The sequence below is a fragment of the Saccostrea cucullata genome, unplaced genomic scaffold (genome assembly GCF_032062105.1).
Source record: "Saccostrea cucullata isolate Sc308-1 unplaced genomic scaffold, CSIRO_AGI_Scuc_v1 ctg2015, whole genome shotgun sequence".
Taxonomy (NCBI): domain Eukaryota; kingdom Metazoa; phylum Mollusca; class Bivalvia; order Ostreida; family Ostreidae; genus Saccostrea; species Saccostrea cuccullata.
This window is the reverse complement of record NW_026940845.1, coordinates 39538-60558: the sequence shown is the minus strand read 5'-3', so window position 1 is coordinate 60558 and position 21021 is coordinate 39538. Positions and strand designations below refer to the sequence as shown.

Sequence of the window (21021 nt, the reverse complement as noted above, 5' to 3'; positions counted from 1 at the left end):
ATGCTATGAAATCCCAATGACAATCAAATGTGTTTAAAATTAAACCTGAAGCAGTTTTGATAATTTCCCTATAAAAAAATTTCAAAACATACTTTTAAAGCTGAAGTTTACAGCTTTAACACCTTTTTTCGGTCACCTGAGTTACTCAGGTGACCTATTGCTATCCGTTTTCGTCCGTCGTTGTCCATCGTGTGTTAACATTTGAACATTTTCAGCTTCTCTGAAATCTCCGAACCAATTTCAACCAAATTTTATATAGAGCATCTATGGGTGAAGGGGAACAAATTGTGATTTTAATGGTCCCTGCCCCCCTGGGGCCTGATGGGTTGGGCCAAATGAAAACCACTAAAATTAATGAAATCTTTAAAAATCTTCTTCTTTACTCCTGGACATCAAGCCGGCAAACTGTTAGCATGAATGTAATGTCTATTAAGTCCTCTACCAAAATTGTGAAGTTCATGGCCCCAGGGTCAGGGGTTCTAGTGCTAGGACGGGGCTATATAGATTATATAGTGAAAATGCACTATTTCTTTGAAATCCTTCTTCTCTGCTCCTGGGTATTAAATAAACTAACTAAGTACATAGTCATGATGAGCAAGAGTGCCTCTTTCAAAATGTGAATTTTATGGACCTAGGGTCAGGGGTTCTAGTGCTAGGGTGGGGTTATATAGATTATATAGTGAAAATGCACTATTTCTTTGAAAATCTTCTTCTCTGCTCCTGGGTATTAAATAAACTAACTAAGTATATAGTTATGATAAGCAAGAGTGCCTCTTCCAAAATTGTGAATTTTATGGCCCAAGGGTCAGGGGTTCTGGTGTTAGGGTGGGGCTCTATTGATTATATAGTGAAAATGCATTAATTATTTGAAAATCCTCTTCTCTGCTTCTGGGTATTAAATAAACTAACTAAGTACATAGTTATGGTGGGCAAGAGTGCCTCTTTCAAAATTGTGAATTTTATGGCCCTAGGGTCAGGGATTCTGGTGTTAGGGCGGGGCTCTATTGATTATATAGTGAAAATATATTAATTCTTTGAAAATCTTCTCCTCTGCCCCTGGGTATTAAATAAACTTACTAAGTACATAGTTATGCTTAGTAAGAGTGCCTCTTCCAAAATTGTGAATTTTATGGCCCCAGGGTCAGGGGTTCTGATGTTATGGCGGGGCTCTATTGGTTATATAGTGAAATGCATTAATTCTTTGAAAATCTTCTCCTATTCTCTTGGGTATGAAATAAACTTACTAAGTACATAGTTATGATAAGCAAGAGTGCCTCTTCCAAAATTGTGAATTTTATGGCCCCAGGGTCAGGGGTTCTGGTGTTAGGGCAGGGCTCTATTGATTATATAGTGAAAATGCATTAATTATTCAAAAATCTTCTCCCAGTATTAGATAAACTAACTAAGTACATAGTTATGATGAGCAAGATTGCCTCGACCAAAATTGTGAATTTCATGGCCCCAGTGTCAGAGGTTTTGCCATTTGGTGTAAAGAGGAGGGGGGGTCTTTTGATTATATAGTAAAAATACATTAATTCTTTGAAAATCTTTTCCTTTGCTCCTGGGTATTATGCTAATGATCCAAGTATATATATTTATGATGGAGAAAGGTGCATCTAGCAAAATGGTTAATTTCATGCCCCCTAGGTCAGAGGCATTGGATGGGGGGGGGGGTTACATAGTCTGAAAATAAATTAATGCTTTGAAATCTGCTCTTTGGTATTAATCAACCATATATGATGAAATAAAATTTATGATAAAATTTCCAAAACTTTGAAATATGTGGCTCCAGGGTCATTGGTTCCTTTGGGGTGGGGTGCACAACTGGTGATAAAGTGGTTCGAAGTGCATTTTCTCTTTGTTACTCATAAATAAATAGCGTAAGTATGCGAAGTTTATACATATATGTAATTATGATAAGCAATGGTGCCTCTTTCAAAATTGTGAATTTCATGGCCTCTGGTTTAAAACAAGAATCAAATTCAATTGTTGGAAAGTTGTGATATGATACTCAGGTGACCTAGAAGGCCCGTGGGCCTCTTGTTTTTGATCACTTTCATGTTTTCATAACGCATTTTAGCTCGAGACTGAGATTTAATAAGGTCTATAGCAAACGTTAACATTGGACGGAATTCTAAACGTCATGAATGCATGTTTGGATTATTTGTCTCAATTTTAACAACAATTTTAGACGCTTGCTATCAGGTATTTATTGAAAACAATCGGACCTTGGCATTGTATGGCATTTCAAATTGGCACAGTAATACTATGAACACGTCTAATTATTTGCACCATCGGACTTTTCCGTGTTCAACTATCGAAACTAAAGAAATCCAGAAATATGTGGTACATGAATGTCATGGAATTCTACCGAAAATTCTGGTAGATAAAAACTTCAATGATGTGTCTATGCCCCTTTGATGGTGAAGATGGTAAATGATATTCAACACTTGGTATTGATAATTTATTTGGAAACTTAACCAAAATAATTAGAATTTGTTGCCCTTGGTAGCCAGTTATCTGCCTTATTGCAGTAAAATATGATAGGAACATTCTGCTCAGTAGTACGAGGACAACTTCCAGCACCCTGGAAACTATAATACAGGAGAACTGCATCATCATACGAGGTGCCATACCCCCGTGGTAAGCTGTCGTCAACTTTTATGGCACCTGTACAGCTTCTATACCTTGGTGGCTTCGACCCAGGCTCAAGGCATTTGGGGGTACAAAATCTTCCACAGTTGTCAAAAGATGTTAGGTAAACAAAGCTTGGCTTATACTTAGTCGGACGTCTGACGGCAATGTACGTCATCGCCGAATACAAAGGTGCTCTGTTGTCCATGATGGCATAATCTTGATAGTAACCATAGTAATTTAAGCCATATGAGTTGATCGTGACCCGAAATGCTCCGGAATCGTCAGTTGTACAGTTTTGATAACTCTTGGGATGACCTGGCCTTGTCAGTTTATCTATTTTTTCTATGCCCGGCAACTGATCGTATATATCATTCAATGAAGAGACCAGAACTTTGCCTGTTCGTACCGGATACGAGTTGTACACCTCTGTTTTGGACCGTACATTAACCACTTTGACTGGAATGAATCCCCACTGATTCGAATTACTTTGACAATTAATTGTAAAGAGATTTTGTACTGGTCGAGCTATGAAGTATTCATTGCTAGGGAAAGTCTGTTGGAATGGGGTTGGTGGAATGGCTTGTCGTTTCTTTCGAATTCTACCGTAATCATAGTCGTCATAATCTCCACCCCCGCCCCCATCCCCACTTCCTCCTGTACTCCCACCAGCCCTGGCAGATCTACAGGTGGTCACTGTACAGTCAAGTGCACCAGGATTTGAAAAGGAAGAACAACCACTGGTACATTCTGCGGGCGAGTTTTCATACGTGAAGTAATTTAACCAATCTCGATCGTAACCTCTCCTGTTTCGAAGTTGCTGATTTTGGAATGTTAAATTATCCATAAATCTGTTAGGAGCATGTAATCCATCCCTTCTGGTACCTGGATACCTGAACCTGTCACTTATACATCTGTTGTTAGGACACTGGTATCGCCACCATAGATAGTCAATGAAGCAATGATGCATAAAGAACACTGGATCAAATGTGGCTCTCTCTACCTCTGACATCAGTCCTCCTATATATACGTGGGCGGTATTATGGAGAAACTCTAGATCTGTCCCAAATCTACGGACACTATTAATTCTGAAAAGGCGTCGGACGTCAGCGTCAGAGGTAAGACGAGGTCCCAGTCCTACATTACGGATGAGTGACGAGCCATCCACTCTCCAGTTAGCAAACGGTCCATTATTTACAAGTCCATTTCCAGTTCCTAGGAACTGAGCTGTCCACAGGACAGACTGTGTGGAGTCGCTGAGTCGGGAGTCCAGTCGCCAGTCTATGTATGGGAGGGCCTGCAGCTGTCCACCACTCGCCTCAATAAGGGCCTCCTCGTATCTGAAGTACAAAGACAACAGATCTCAGCAACGTACCTCTTAGTGTAATAGAGAATTATAAATGGCAAATTTCCCCCGTGAGTTCTTGAAATATTAAAACATTGAGGTTTAAATTTTGAAATGAGGCAGTTGTAGTGGTCACGGGGAATTTATAAATATGACAACTATAGCATTCGTAGGATTAAGTGATTTGCAAATTACGTCATAAGATATCTATAGAATTATAATTGATGATACTGACATAAGAAGAAACACTCTGTGCCACCCTGGAAAATTAGGACCTCCATGAGCCGATCTTCCGACGTTGGCTTGATGGTATCTTGCTATCGTGTCATAGTTCCGGGGCTTAATAGAGAAAGGCATGCATCTTTTTAAAATTCAGTAAGGTTTTTGCATGTCAGTGCTGTTATAATTTCTTTTTCGGAAATGCTTGATTATTAGAACCCTAAGCTTAAATAAAGATCAACAACGCAGAGCAATATCTTAGATACATAGTTAATATAAAGAAAAATGGATACCAATGATATAACCTCTTAATTACTATATCTATCGTGTATTGAATGTATAATCATAACATCATCTACAAAAGGAAGAGGTACTCAATCTTTTTTCTAGAATGTATTCAAAGGTTTTGTAACATTTTGCACTTATTAAAGACTGTGTAGTGTTTAGCTGAAAAATTCTTATCCTACGGAGTTCTCTCACACATTGAATGATATTAAAGAAATCTTATTAGAAAATAGTGTCAATGAATAAGGGAGTATTGAGTACGTACAGGGCTTCTGGACTTGAGGGACCTGACAGCATTATGGTAGATGGTCCTGTCTCCCTGGGATAGACTCCTGTACTCACGACGTCTGCGTCTGTTGGTTTGACGCTTTTTACGACGATTGAGAAACTTCCCTAGTAGTTCTCCAATGTAGTCTAACTCGGGCTGAGTCATGTTGTGACAATTTATCCCAACATCTACAATAGGAAAGAGGTGTTTGAAAAATGTATTCACGTTTTATGGTATCAAGATGTTGAAGCACTCCAAAATCTTGTCATATAAGAATTCACGCCAAAGATACTCCGCTTGAACAAGGGTTAAATCCTATTAAGGTATGTCACTCGTGAGATTAGTTATATCAAGAATTTTGAGAGAAGTTTATTTTAGATAAGTACTCACATAGCATTTCTCAAAATCGCAAAGAAATGGGGGTTCAGTGTGCATGTTACTGAGTTACGATATAAATAAGTTGACTTTTTTTTGCACTTAAATAATTATTGTAGCTCTTTGATTAATCACTAAAATCTTTATCATATTTTACCTAATGTAAATATGGCGATAAATATAATGTTATTTTGCGTAAAATAGATTGAATGATATTTATAATTGAACAAATCATGCAAATTGAAGTAATTGAATCTGCCTGAACTTTTCTAAAATGCTGACAAGTGACATACCATAAGGCAATAAAAAACCTCGCTAACTCCTGTCATTGAAAACTTGAGTAGAACGCACCTGACCACATATAACGCATTAAGCAGGTCGCTGATAGTTTCTCTGCTGGAAGTTGTTGGAAGTAAGTCTCATTAGAGAAGGTTCGGAAACAGTTAAACAAACTGTCGGGGAGATGATAAGGTTGTACCTTGGCCTGAATTCTTAGAGCACAGAGTAACAGAAACAGCAACAAAAATGGTACCTGTAATTAAATGCATATTTATATTTTTATGGTTATATTATAAGGATATAATATATAAAATAGATTTGCAGAAATCCTTACAATGTTTCTGACATATCAATTGGTTATATTTGTTTAATGAATTAATTAATAAAATTACATTTGTACATCTCCACAATTAAACTTGTCTTGTTTTATTTCGATGGTATTACTGCTCGTTGGATCGTTTTAAGATTAAATTGTTACCATTGAATTTAAATTATTTTTTTCTTTCTTAACTTTTTCATAAACGATTGGTGAGAAGCACATTTGATTTCAAAAAATTGTGTTTTTTTTTTTACCCAAACGTGATATCCTCCCATGTTCACTGCATCTGAGTCCCAGGTAGAAATCAGTAACAAAGATATACATGTATACAAATATTGATCCTTACATCCGAGGAACTTCAAGGGAAATGTTTGTTATTGACAGAAAGGGGCCCAAACGTTATGATATTTGAAGACGCGGTTACTTAGTTATACACCCTTAAAACCGAAAAAGAGGTTGTTATTTTAAGATCATCAGGTTTTTCGCGAGTTCTCTCAAGGAGGTTTTTATTGTCAATTTGCATGGGAAAAAAATCAGTAATCTAGAGAATTCCCGAACAAATCCCCAGTGATGTATTGTGGGCAAAGTCAACTCGCCACTAGTGGTTAGGTTAGAGCGTCTTCTAGAGAGTCGGGAAGTAAGAAGTTGATCCTTACGTCGCGGGTTCGAATCCCACTGTGGGGCGTGCAGATCGGCCCTTCGGATGAGACCGTATTCTCGAGTTCTCGTGTCGCAGTGCCGAGTAAAGTATGGCAAATAGATGGGGGAAAGAAGAGGAATAGAAAATAGAATATTTCTGTACGTGAACATATTAGTCTGCAATTAATTGTTATCGTAATTCCCTCATTCAAACAAATTAACGTTGCACAATACTTTAGATTCTTGAATAATTAAACTGCCCTGGTGGTTTTTGATTGATATTAAATGACACTACACTGTTTTTCCTCTATCAATGCATCGAAAAGGGTTACTCTTATTTCTTTGATCTTGTAGAAATCTACGTAGTTGTGAACGTTTTTGATAGATTTGGTTGAAATTGACCCTCTGCTTCTAGACAACCGGATCTTTCTAGACAACAATTCAATGTAGAAAACTCAAGGCTCAAAAGGGACGGGGGAAATCACGAGTTAATTGTAAATATCAAAACTTAACAAAAAGAATCACTATGAGGATAAATATGACATAAAATTTATATTTTAAGAGTAGAATGTTGATCGTGATATTATATCTTCCTTGTGTCAAGATTGCCCACTTTGAACCTTCTAATATTAAACACAAACATTGAGTTCCATGGTATTGCAGTATTTCCGCATGTTAGGCAAAACTCGCGAAAGGTTGCTCCGCAGTCCAGTATTACACATGTACTATTACCGAGTATACATAAAGAAACATCCCTGGATGGGTTGTTAAACTTTCAGATTTTCCATCACAGTTCACCTTGGTTTTCTCCAAATATTTAAAGGACATTGAACATCAATAAGCAGAGAACAGTAGAAACTAAATGAAGTCGGAGACAAACGCTCTCTTTTTTCATGCAAGGATATGAAAAAATCTCGTATACGTCCATAAATCTGTTCCGACGGATAATTTTGTTTATCGATATGAATTTTGTGCGACGATACACATTCAAATCACAATTCAAAGGAAACTTTTAAAAATAGAATTTTAAAAAATGTAAAATGATGCAATGTTAATAAGGATATATATAATAAAATTTATAGGGAAGTAAGCATTTGTTAAATAATATTCAAATACAAACCAAACGGAGAATATATATATGATGTACGGCAGCTTACAGACGATCCGGGAAGTAGCTACTTTTATATATTTTGTTAACATAAGAAATGTTCCTTTGTTAGACATGTTATTCTACACTCTTACTTGTGTCGGTTTTTATGCAGCGATGCTTTTATGTTAACTGATCTCATATTTTCATGACTTGAAGTGTTGTTTCATGCGATAAATGTCTTCTCCCCTACTCCCCAAAAAGTCGTCTGATACTAAATTGGCATGTACTTTATGTTATCATTATTTAATCCCTTGTTTTTGACTTCCTGAATGTGCTTTCTGGCAGCAGATTTAATAAAATGGATGTTATTGAAAACACTGTATTTTATAACAGGGAGGAGATAGTGACTGACGAAAAGGATGATGGGAATGATACAGACAGTGACGTCTTCAGGAGCGGATCCGAGTCGCCCCAGTTCTCCCTTCCGGTGATCACTGATCCCAAACAGCGCCGCGCCACCGTCAGCGGCGGATCGCCGACCCTCAGTCGCACTCTCCTGGGGATAGAAGACCCAGACACGCCCACCAGACCGAAATCGTTCACTGTGGCCTCGGCCGACTTACCGCCAGCTGAATACAAAGACATAATGGGCAAGCTTCTTTCTCCTATTCATATTTCAAACGAGGTTAAATTTACATTTAAGATTGAAACTCAGTTGAAGATACTTTACTTATTTAATAGCGAGATGCATTATGAACCAAGTACAAAACGAAACAAATGAAGCAGCGGATAAAAAATTCGATGATCATTTATATGTCGTCGTTCTATTGTGTACTCCCTTTACAGGAGAAGACAGTAATCTAACCAAACTAGGAAGTGGTAGTGGAAAGGCAGGGAACGCTCAGCAGAAGCGACAGGACTACAAGACAGGCAAGACCTCCCCGCAGTCTCTAGAGTTCACGGTCAAGAAACCGGTACCGATTGTCCAAGAACCCAAGTCTGAAATATCAACACCAAAATCAGCTAGTGAAGAACAACAGAAAACTTTCCAAGATTTGTTAGATCAAAAGAAAGTTCTAGACTTATTAGAGGTACCCTCTAGATTTCAAAATCCAAACAGGCGGACAGCAGACAATGTAGAGGAAGTAGAGAAACCAGAATGTATGTCTTCACCATCATCAACTGATACCTTAACTGACCACTCCGAGAAGAATGGCGCAGAGGAAGAGGCGGATAGTGGACACCAAGTAAAAAGTCCAGCTAAAGAGACCAGCCCTGCTGAGAATGAGCAGAAAGTTCCTAGCTCAAAGTCTATTGATGGTACAGACAGAATTGAGGAGGATACCACTCTTGATACTGCTATTCCAGATCTCCACACTGAGAATTCATCTGGGGTAAGTCTGCACACAGTTGAGGCACATTTGGATACAAGTGAACTGTGGCCTTTATCCCTGATGCCTAAAACTGCTCCACAAAATCTGGATGCCTCCTATGTTGATATGCGAAAACCCATTAGAAATATGGCTTTTTCCTCTGTTGCTACCTCTACTAGAGAAAAGAGTGAACCTCAACTGATGAAAATTCGAAAAATTGACTCTTTTATAGAAGGAGGGGTATGTAACATCATTATGTTACGGTGATGGGTAACAAATATTAATCTGATAAAATAGTTGACTAATATTTAACGTGTATCCAAGAGATAGTTGATTAATACTTAACATGTATCCAAGAGATGTCTAGACTTACAGATTGTTTTCTTGATAATCAGTATTTCATAACATAACACTAAACAAGAACGGGTTTTCCCCTTATTTTTTTCAAAGTAAGCATGGGTTAATGAATTATGCTGTTTTTCAGTGTTCTATTTGCATTTTATCTACTGAAGAGCAGCATACTCAACTATTCTCTTCGATTATTTGACTATTTTTTTGTTGTAATTTGCCTAATATTTTCTCTGTATGATTTACGCTCAAATGATGGGCACGAAATATTTTACGTAATCCGTTGCCTCTGATAAAGAAAGTGTGTAACGTGTATATGCTTTCTTTATTTTGTAATTTTTTACAAAAAAACATTGATCATTTATCCATAGCAACAGTTCTTGTGATTTTCTAAAAAAAAAAATGCATTTACTTATCATCATTTACTTATACATTAATGAAGAATTATTGAAATTATACATGTAGTCTGGTTTTAACTTTGTATTTGTATCTGATTTTTATTTTTTGGTTATTGATGACAATGTACGTAATTTATGTAACAATCATTGCTAACAATCTTTGCTTACCTCCTCATTGTCATTTACTTGACTGAAATGATAACATTGTATTTTTTGTTTTATTTGTAGAATCGGAACAAAAAAGTCGCTTTTTCTGAGTCAACAAAACAGGAGGAAAATGTCAGGTAAATTTCATGATTGTTATGAAGTCAGTGATATGTATAAGTTAGTACATGTATCATAATCACTCGTGAAAAGGCTTAACAAAACGCTCCCTTGACATCATTTTACTCTAGCCATGTTTCTGATTTTCTTATCCAACATTTAAAGAAAATGTTCTCGACGATGAAGAACAACCACTGAATAAAATTTATTGAGAATTTCACACCCCTACACAAAATCTGATATATAATTATTTGGAAAAAATGACCATTATACTCACATTAGGGTTGCGCAGGGCGGGGGTTGTGAACTCCGTGCGCAAAGTGCTTTTTTTCTTGATCGTCTTTGATAATTAAATTACAATTGAGAAATATTGTGATTGCCCTCTGTTGATCTGAAACAAATTTGATATCATTTCAGACATCTTCACTGTATATCACTTATTAGATAACATTATTTGTTTGTTTCTAAATAATTTATGGAAAAAACTTTAGGCAAAAAAGCACTACACGAGACTGCTGATGTGTTCCCTGTTTTGTTGATGTGTTCTAATCTTTATTTATATTTAAAGAATTTCAATGGAGTAATATAAGCCTTTCTAATAAATGGTTTTGCGCCCTTCAGATTATTTTATGAATAAGCTCTTAGTCTGCTTCCGTATTCTGTGAGATTTTATCAATGTAAAATAGAGCGGTGAAAATGAACAGTTTACCTAAAGACTCTCTCCCTTGAAGGCACTGAAAGGTTAGGTCAAGTGTATATCATAGAAGGCGACAATTTAAACTGATTTGGACTGAGAAATCGTCCTTCCTGTTATACTATTAAGTATACATTTGTTTCCTCTTGCTTTATTTACGTGTATTCTTGTTCACTCATCAGGGAATTTGATTGTTTAAAAAATAAAATGAAGGATGGCAGAGCATTGGATCTGTAAGTGAACAAAAAAAAAGATTTATTATTTTTATTATTTATTTGTTTATTTTAATATCATTATTTTTCTTTCTTCCTTTTTTATTTTTATTTTTTCATTTATTTAAGAATTTGTATCCACTTAACTCTCTCCTCATTATGTCTATTTGTTAGGATTTGTTATGCCTGATTCCAAAAGTCTAGGATAAAATTAGATTCGAAACTTGGCGATTTGTTACATTTTAATTTATATTAAATACACTTATCCACTGGTTGTGAGTGGGATAGCTCTTTTATCAACCCCGCGACAGGGAACTATTCCCCGAGGGCTTGCCCGAGGGGAATAGTTCCTGTCAAGGGTTTGATAAAAGAGCTATCCCACTCACAACCAGCGGATAAGCGTTTTATTATACTGATGTATAATATAATTTCTGAGGTTTGATTTTTTTTGGAGTAAGATAATTCTGCAAGAATAATCTGAAACCTGATGAAGTCATTATGACATCATCAGTTCAAAGATTTATCGCTGGAAATCAAAATTTGCGGCAACAATTGCATGAAAATTTTCCGAGGGTGGATAGCAAAAACTATACCCCGGGGTATAGCTTTGCTATGCGTGGAGTATAAAGGATAGTTATTTTACCGTCTGAACTTTATATAGGAAACATTTTAATAGAAGTATAATAATTAATACTATTAATATGTAGGTCTTGGTTAACATACAATAAGATAACAAAATACATGGACATTATATTTTATGATACATTGTATATATTGTATATTATAAAATTTTAAGTGGTTAATCATAAAATGCACGAAAAGATTTAATACATTGTTCTTTTTTAAGTTGGTGATAATTGACCATACTTGTTTCGTGATTATCGTTTCAACCATCAAATACATGTTTTTCGTGTATATTTCGTGTATACACTTGATTCCACCAAGGATTTAAATTTTTATCCTTTTCAAAAATTGAAATTTAAGAGTGTTAATTTTAGAAATAGAAAAAGAGAATGTTAAGTTGTATTAAATCAAATTGTTTGAGAGTTGGTGTCAAATGTTTTCTGTGTCTTCAATCGTTTCCGTATCTTAAATTCACTGCTGCTTTACATATTTTATTTTTATTTAAGAATTGTTAAAAAAAATGTAAGACAGATCGACAAATCTTCACATTAACTTATTTATGTAAAATTTGATATGAATGATTTAACTACTCTTTTTAAGTTATTAATGATATTTTTCTTAATGAGTAGTTACAAGACAATCGTGGTGGGCGGAGTAGTTCAGAAAATCCCCGTCACAAATGAGGTTCGTCTATCCACAACATTGTTTTACGATAACAGTCTATTATCATTATACATTATCCTACCTCCTCTTAGACCTTTTTGATTTTGATACTTTTTTTGTATCCATTTTTTCAGCCTGCCGTTGTCATGAGACATAAAAAGAAACCAAAACGTGTCGGCAAGTATTTCTGTTAAAATTCTTGGTTTTTAGGGTGTGTTTTTACTACAAGATAGTGTATCAATCGACTAAAATATCTATAGCATGTTTGGGGGGATTTGCCGCTTTCTGAATGTTTCAACTTGACCCAGGTAGTTACAAATATTACTAGATCCGTTATAATTTATCATTCCGTTTATTATATAAGTAAATAATGATTTATTTACCTTTGACTACAGCTAAATTATAGGGATCTTTTGGCTCCATAGGTTGTAGATCAGAACTCTGTAGCTGTTTGTCCTTCTATAAAAATTCCTTCAGAAATCTCTGGGTTTTTTTGGGCCGATTTCGTTGAAACAAAGTTCACAAATATCTAGAAAAAATTTATTTCTTAAAGAAATTCTGTACATCAGAGTTGGTTTTTGATGACAGATACTTCCTACAAATAGACATGGTAATGCTGATCTTAAGAATTCGCATTGATAGGTACTAGTAACACATGCGTTATTTTTATGTTTTAAGATCGTCGAGTGAGTTGTAAGGATCTTGGTACAGGGGATTGTGAAGGCTGGCTGTACAAGAAAAGAGACAAAGGGGGTTTCATGTCGGGACACTGGGTGAAGCGCTGGTGTGTCATAAAGCAGTACAACATGTACTTCTACAGAGACGTGGAGGTAAGGTCCTCCTATACATAAAGCACTAGTATACAACTAGTTAGGCAGTCTTAACAATGACCTCCCTTACATTTAGCACTCTGGTGTACAACTTTCTAGGTATTCTTAACAATGAAATACATGTATCTGAGGTTTTCCAGGCTTTTCTGACGATTTTGATAGGAAAACGTCAGAACCGGCACCATTACGAAAACTGGAAATTTCACCGTCTTAAATCGGAGCTGATTTTCGAAATTTTCGAACTGAATGCCTAATATGCAATTTAATTTATTAATAGCAATATGCTTCTATTACTTAACAATATCAATGAAAAGAAAATATAACTTCATATTTCGAAACATGTTTTTGCAAGATTTTAAATGAAAACAAAACTAGACGATCTAATACTAGTAAAATGATTCACTGGACTGTATATTTTGAGAACAAACCATAAAAACGATGCTGATAAATAATAAACTTAAGACTTTGTACTATGGATAAGTTGTGAACTCATTCGGTTCCCAAGTAACAAAAGTCAAACAGAAGTTCCAAATTTTCGTAATGGCGTCGGTTCTGACGTTCTCCTGACACATAAACATCAAAATCGTAAAAAAGGCCAAGAAAACGTCAGATATTTCAGACTGTCATAGTATATTTACCGGTTTATCGATCTTCTATACAACATTTTAGATAGTCTTAACAATGATTCCCTCACCTTACATATTTAATAATTTATAATGGTCGTCTTCATAATACGTGTGTATTTATCAAAGTCCTCTCAATCCTTTATGAAATAGTTATCATATCTTTGTTATCTAACAGAAATGTTTGCTACATCTTAGCTCACAATGAATGAAGTCTCGTCTTTTTTAGGATCTGAAGGCAGAAGGAGTTTTACATTTGCCAGCATTTCAAGTTTCTCCTGCACCTGAAGTCAAAACCAAAAAATTGTGAGTACATTTAACTGTGGAGATTTAGCAGCGAAGTTAAAAAAATTCAAGCACTTTGATACTGAAATCAGTATTTCGGATAAAGTTTGTTTGGACGTACTTTATTTACTAAAATCTCTTTCTTAAGATAAGCATTCAAGATGTTCAATATTTGTAACTTTAGAAATATTGTATCAAGCATTGCAGTTCTGATAATTCAGCTTACTATTATTTGAAACTTTAAAATTTAGTTAAGTTGTGCTAATCTTATTGTTTTTAACAAACAAAAAGCAATATTTGTAAATTGATATATATGTATAAAAACGTTTCAAAGAATTGAGGTAACTTGTTTAAGATTTCAACATAAAATTATCCACGACATGAGTGAAAAATTCTCGGAGGGACTTAATTCAAACAATCAATGAATTACTAGTAAATCATAATTTTTCTATTTTATGTGTGAAAATCTATCGTTTTCTAAAGATAAAATTGTATCCAGGGCCGAATTTCTGTAATTGGGATTTATATATAGTTGTCAACATCTTTTATCCAAATAATTTTTTTCAAGAGGTGGCTTTAAAAAAAATCATTTTTCGTACAAAATGTAGCTGTCACTTTTTCTTGGTCATTATTGGCTCAGCTTAACTGAATTTGGTCGTCAAGCGATTCAACGAGTAAAAACGTTTTCTTTAAATAATTTAATCATTTATTATTTAAAACTACTTCACATATTTTTATATGAAGTGGTTGAATTGAGATGAATTTAATATGTATGAAGTAGATGTGTAAGTATCATGATACATGTATTTCATTCTTGACTGTCACCTTGATTAAATTTAGAGTCATGATGCATTGAATGAAAACGTTTATCATCTATATATATTTATTTTTCAACCTGAAGTCCTTTGTAAGTAGTTAATGTTGTCAGTTGTCGTTCTTTTGTCCTCTATCAACTTGTATAGGAGATCGCTTTTGTTGCATGGAACATTTTCTCTTAAGCAAAGTGGCAAAATTGCACGTTCTTCGTGTATTGCATGTTCTTTCGAATTCGTTTTACAAGCATTCTTTTTTTTTTCTTTTTTCTTACCATTGGTAATCAAAGCCTTTTATAATCTTACCAACGTTTCACGTTGTACAAATGTCATTTTATATGTGATGTTTTACTTATTCAGAAGCAATAATTGACAGAAGTTTGTTATCATGATTATTTTTAAATAAGGTGGGGGTTTTTTGTCGAAGAAAAAGTCTTCGTAGTCGTTCAGTTTTGCTGTATTCTTTTATTTAATTTTATTTATTTATTTTTTTGGGGGTTTGTTTTTGAGTCGCAGGATTAAACCATATAAAATATACCTTACTTTCACAGTGGTTGTCAGAATTTTTAGAGATGGGTGCATAAAGATCGATCATATATCTCCACTACACGCGTTGTTAACATTTTCATTTTCTGGTGCTGATTTAACTTTGTCTTTAAACTTTCCATTTCATATGATTTTAATGCAAGCTTAAGGTAATAGAATTCACTATTTCTATACTTGATTTAATTAAGTTTTAATACATGTAAATAAATCAACTTCCAGGGACACGCTGTATGTTAATGCAAATAATTCTTTGCATGTAGCGTTGTAGCTATTGGCATAAAAATTGAATCTGAGAACTGTTTAACAGCTGTATTGTTTTTATAATAGCAAACACTTGTATAAGTTCACATCTTTTCTCAGATTTACATATTATATATTTTCATCGTTTACTATTTGCTTAAAAAGTAAAATTATTTAAGTGTATATTATATCCTGTATTTATGCATTTTCTTTTGTTCAAATGCTTTAAAGAATATACATGTATGCATTTTGTTTTGTTCAAATTCTCCTTCAGTCAGTATTGATTTAGGGCTTTCTCATATCCAAATTTCAAAATATCTTGGTTCTTTCTGTCTCCTATGAAAATACGCAAGTTGGAAAAAGCTGTACTTTTCTGTTATTGATGTTCATTGTTTGTCTTTCTTTACAGTGCCTTCAAAATTCATAATGCTGGTACATCATTTGTTTTTGCCTCGGAGCGACAAGAAGATATGAAAAAGTAATGCTGATATTCCTGTGATAATTTTATAAACAGTCATTCATTTTGTATACTGCATACCTTTATCAATAACTGTCAACAAAACACACAAGCACAAGTACAACCTTAAAAAATATGTCATTCAGAGTCTAGATTCTCAAAACATTTATTTCATGACAAACATATCAGTTACAAACAATTAACCGATGGACATGGTTGGTGGACTTAATTCAGAGACCCACCCACCCCCTTTTTTTCAATTTAAAATGAATGTATTCACTCTGGACAAGAATTGTGAGTAATGTCAAAGTTCACAATTATATTAATTTAGTTTGTTTAAAAGAAATGTGATAACGTTAGGCTTCTTTGTTCTAGATGGATGAATAAGATGGGGTTAGCTGCTATATCCTTCTCTCCTCCGAGGGTAATCAAACAAGATCAGACTAAAACCAGTAAGTGTGACCTATTGAAGGCCGTTAACTTGGTCATATTGCGGCATATTGAACGCAGCATTTAAGACTACAATGCCTCCCACTCTGAAAATTCCACGATGTAACCTACCTTAAATGTTACCAAACTGGTATTTTTACCGTGGTCTATAATAGCACTTTGAAAGCAAATTTTAAAATATTTTATTTTGTTGAATATGAGTTACTAATAAAAAGGCATTTTGCACGTAATTGTCGTAAAAAATCTGGCCTATAGGTATACAGAATTTTGAATATTATACATAGAAAGACAGCGTTCACTTTCACCGAATTTTGAATGTTGTGATGCAGAGAAAAATGACCTACGATGACACAACATTTTGAATGTTACAATGCAGAGATATATGGTCACACAGTCCTTTGATTGTTATTTATTCGGTGAAATGTATTCTATAGTATCAAAGCCTTTAAAGAAACATTATACAAAGAAATATGACCTTAATTAAGTTATACAGCATGTTGAATATTGCTTATTCATAAAAGTTCGACTCATGGACAACAGCATCTTTAATGTTGTAATACGGTGAAATTGTGGCTTATATATACGGATGAATGCCTATAAAGTTGTAAGTAAGCCTATTGTGAAGTAATGTAATATTGTATATATACCAGATCTGCACGGATGATTTACTCAGGATACATTCCTATAGTTATGTTACAGTAACTTATATTTAATCTTTCTGGATGTCAGCGTAATTAAATACTATAAAATTTCATACATACGAATCTAATGTAATCTTGCTGGATCTCAGTGTTACTTCATACGGAAAAAAGTGACTTACCTCCGAATTAAGCAGTGACCACAATTGCTTTTGGATTGTAATTCGGAGATCCTTATTCGGAGGATAATTGGTAGGAAAATAACTATAAATGTTTCTATGCTAAGAGTTTTTTGGAAGTGTTGTTAGTGAAGCATATGATCTCTGTTTTCTTTAATCTCACCTGAGCTGAAAGCTCAGTGAGCTTTTCTGATCATCTGTTGTCCATCGTAAAATTTTCAGGTTTTCAACTTCTTCTCAAGAACCACTGGACCAATTTTAACCAAACTTGATACAAAGCATTCTTGGGTAAAGGGGATTTTATAGTACGGATTTTAATTGTTCAAATTATGATCCTGGGGGAAGAGTAGGCCACAATAGGGAATCCAAGTTTTACATTGAGAAACCGCTGGTTTACCCGGTAGGAAAATTCTTTAGAAATCTTCTTCTCAATAACCACAGGACCAGAAAAGCTGAAACTTATGTGAAAGCATCCCGGGGTATTGTAGATTTTAAATTGTTCAAATCATGATCTCTGATGAAGGGTGGGGCCACAATAGGGAATCCAAGTTTTACATTGAAATGTACAGGAAAAATCTTTTAAAATCTATTGAAGAACCACAGGGCCGAAAAAGCTTAAATTGTTGAAGCACCCTTGAGTAGTGTGGTTTTAAATTGTTCAGTTCGTGACCCCGGTGGAAGGCGAGGCCACACCAGGGAATCCAAGTTTTACATTGAAGTATATTGGAAAAATCTTTAAATAATCTTCTCAAGAACCACTGGGCTAGAAAAGCTGAATCATATGTGGAAACATGCTGGGGTAGTGTAGGTTTTCAATTGTTTATGGCCCCTGGTGGAAGGGTTGGGTAAAAAAGGTCATAACAAAAAGATGGTGAATCTGTTTGAGAACAGCATTGCCAAAGTTACTCATGTCAGCGATGTGGCCCATGGGCCTCTTGTTCATGATAGTTCAGGAATCTTTATCATTTAAAGACTAAGCGCAAAATGTTCCTAATTATAAATATGCTGAACAAATAAAATTTTGTATCATATTGTTTTTGGTTTCTAGATGAATATTACAGCGAGAGTTCTGATGAAGATTTTCATCCGTCTACAGCTAGCAGTATGGAGTCACTTAACAGTGTAGGACAGAGCACCGGTAAGTACGGAGTCACTTAACAGTGTAGGACAGAGCACCGGTAAGTACGGAGTCACTTAACAGTGTAGGACAGAGCACCGGTAAGTACGGAGTCACTTAACAGTGTAGGACAGAGCACCAGTAAGTACGGAGTCACTTAACAGTGTAAGACAAAGCACTGGTAAGTATGGTGTCACTTAACAGTGTAAGACAGAGCACCAGTAAGTATGGAGTCATGTAACAGTGTAGGACAGAGCACCAGTAAGTACGGAGTCACTTAACAGTGTAGGACAGAGCACCGGTAAGTACGGAGTCACTTAACAGTGTAGGACAGAGCACCGGTAAGTACGGAGTCACTTAACAGTGTAAGACAGAGCACCGGTAAGTATGGAGTCACTTAACAGTGTAGGACAGAGCACCGGTAAGTATGGAGTCACTTAGCAGTGTAGGACAGAGCACTGGTAAGTATGGTGTCACTTAACAGTGTAGAACAGAGCACCGGTAAGTATGGCGTCACTTAACAGTGTAGGACAGAGCACCAGTAAGTACGGAGTCACTTAACAGTGTAGGACAGAGCACCGGTAAGTATGGCGTCACTTAACAGTGTAGGACAGAGCACCGGTAAGTACGGAGTCACTTAACAGTGTAAGACAGAGCACCGGTAAGTACGGAGTCACTTAACAGTGTAGAACAGAGCACCGGTAAGTATGGCGTCACTTAACAGTGTAGAACAGAGCACCGGTAAGTATGGTGTCACTTAACAGTGTAGGACTGAGCACCGGTAAGTATGGCGTCACTTAACAGTGTAGGACAGAGCACCAGTCAGTTGACCTGTAAAGGTTGAACGAAGATGTGCTGATTTAACATTAACACATATCTTTCAACTTACAAGATTTCAACTTTCTAGATGGCTTAAACTTTATGTAAAACCATGATTGTATTTTACATATTTACCTACCTTGATTAAAAATTATGTGATTTTCCGTGCATTTTTTCATAATTTATTAGATTGTTTTCGTTTAACAGAGAACATGATTACTAGTTCAGGAGAGATTTCTAGGAGTGCAGGTGATTTGACTCGCCTTATGGATAATATTCACAAGGAACAGCTTACTTTTGACGGCAAGGACAAAAGGAAACAGAGAACTAGCGCTATATTACCACAGGAAGGATTATCAGACGAAATGTCTGCTGATGGTATAGAGAAACTCAAACGGAAACATTCATTAATGCGAACATTAAAGGTGAAGATATGATAATGTCTTTCTTGTCGTAAAATATGTGCAGATATAACTGATATCGCCAAAAAGTAATATTTTAATTCATGTTTTTATTACCAGGCAAAAGAATTGGAGCTTCAGGAATTAGAAAATCTACTTAAAAGTGAAAATAAAAAAGCTCTCCTTCGTAGTTTTAAGGAGGATCACCCAGATGCCATGTGACTCTAAGGGATGCGCCATTGTTTTCATCGAGTTCTTCTCGCAGTTACCTTTGATAGCAGGATTGAAACCAAAATTTTTTTAGTAAAAAATGAATTAATGACTATTAAATTCCGGAAGGAAAACTAGAGAGAACCCTCCATATAATGGAAATGGCGGACATTACGTTGAACATTTGTAATGGGAATTTCCTTGTACATGTACTTTTAATTTCTGCACTTAATGTTAATTGGTCAATGTGTTGTGCTTATGTTGTTTTGTAAGTTTCCATTTAGGATTGTGATATATAAATAAACATATGTAATTCTTTTGTAACAATAACAGTTACTAAAGGAAGGTAATGAAACCTTGGAATGTTTTCCGTTCTCCCTCCTTTTTGGAAGGTTGGGGGCTTAATAGGAAAGTCGATGAACAGATTTATGATGATAATGCCTAATTATGTCTAGGCTGGGCAAGAATACATTTTTTCCAAATGGAAAAAAATAAATATTCGTGATACAATGAAGCGCATTGAAGTGGTAAAATTTCCCGTTCGAATGGAACGTTTTGAGCTATCTTTAGAGTGTTTATTATCATCTTATGATTTCTTTATGATAATAAAACATTATGTCAAATTGAGGCTGTTCGGTTGTGGTAACTGTAATAGACATAAGTTCATTTTTTCCAATTTGTGTTTTATGGAAAAAAATAAATATATTTCTTTCTCGTTTCTAAAAATATGGGCGTGATATAATTGATAACAGGGCTCATGGTGTTGTGCTATTTAGTCATAGCTTGCATTTGGTTCTTGGACAAAAACTTGGTTAAATACCATTGTAGTTCTTGCATCTTGTTCAAGATTATCCCGAAACCTTGTTTAATAGTATCACGCTACCAAATCAGTAAAGTATGTAAAGGAACCATGCTTCATGTTTTTGTCTTTTTTCTTTACAGTATACATGAATAAAGTGATAAATAGATGCTACAATTAATGATTTGTCTCTATCAAGAATGACCAAGATGACCTATATGGAGATAACGAACAGTATTCAAGCTCAAAAATCCATTTAACAATACAAAATCTTAGCAGAGCAAACACGGACCTCCAAAACATATGAGGTGGGATCAGGTGCCAGGGAGGAGTGAGCATCCCCTGCTGACCGGTCACACCCGCAATGTTTCCTTGTCACGATCGGGAAATAAAGGAAAAATCTGTCGACAATTCAGTGTGTAAGTAATGGCCTAACAATAAGTAAGGAAAACGTCAGTTTGGCTCAATGATAAATTGTATTTGCTGACAATGTCATTGAATCGACCTTAGAACTTACGAAATGAAGACTTTAAACGAGACTGCTGATATTTTTTTCATCGACTTGTTTGTCAATTATTTACCTTTT

The 21021-nt window shown here is 35.2% G+C and overlaps 2 protein-coding genes across 5 annotated transcripts in view; one reads left to right on the top strand and one right to left on the bottom strand.

Annotated features, from left to right (window-relative positions):
* Positions 1-19954, top strand: part of LOC134256429 (CNK3/IPCEF1 fusion protein-like) — a 36000-nt gene extending 16046 nt beyond the window's left edge. For 3 of the 4 annotated variants that reach the window (XM_062739073.1, XM_062739075.1, XM_062739076.1), the window contains 12 exons: positions 7847-8103; positions 8300-9066; positions 9801-9856; positions 11996-12050; positions 12164-12206; positions 12708-12859; positions 13712-13788; positions 15775-15843; positions 16198-16274; positions 18138-18227; positions 19233-19450; positions 19547-19954. In XM_062739073.1, the coding sequence (XP_062595057.1) occupies positions 7847-8103; positions 8300-9066; positions 9801-9856; positions 11996-12050; positions 12164-12206; positions 12708-12859; positions 13712-13788; positions 15775-15843; positions 16198-16274; positions 18138-18227; positions 19233-19450; positions 19547-19648 (1963 nt within the window). In that variant the 3' untranslated portion in view covers positions 19649-19954. The remainder of the gene's footprint in view (positions 1-7846; positions 8104-8299; positions 9067-9800; positions 9857-11995; positions 12051-12163; positions 12207-12707; positions 12860-13711; positions 13789-15774; positions 15844-16197; positions 16275-18137; positions 18228-19232; positions 19451-19546) is intronic. The other variant, XM_062739074.1, reaches the window with a different exon arrangement.
* On the bottom strand, positions 2433-7529 carry LOC134256431 (uncharacterized). Its single transcript, XM_062739077.1, has 5 exons — positions 7484-7529; positions 5478-5658; positions 4749-4939; positions 4215-4318; positions 2433-3974 (listed from the first exon to the last, which is right to left on the bottom strand). The coding sequence occupies exons 2-5, from the start codon at positions 5494-5496 to the stop codon at positions 2477-2479; spliced, it is 1812 nt and encodes a 603-aa protein (XP_062595061.1). The 5' UTR covers positions 5497-5658; positions 7484-7529; the 3' UTR covers positions 2433-2476.
* Positions 19955-21021: the final 1067 nt, after the last annotated feature.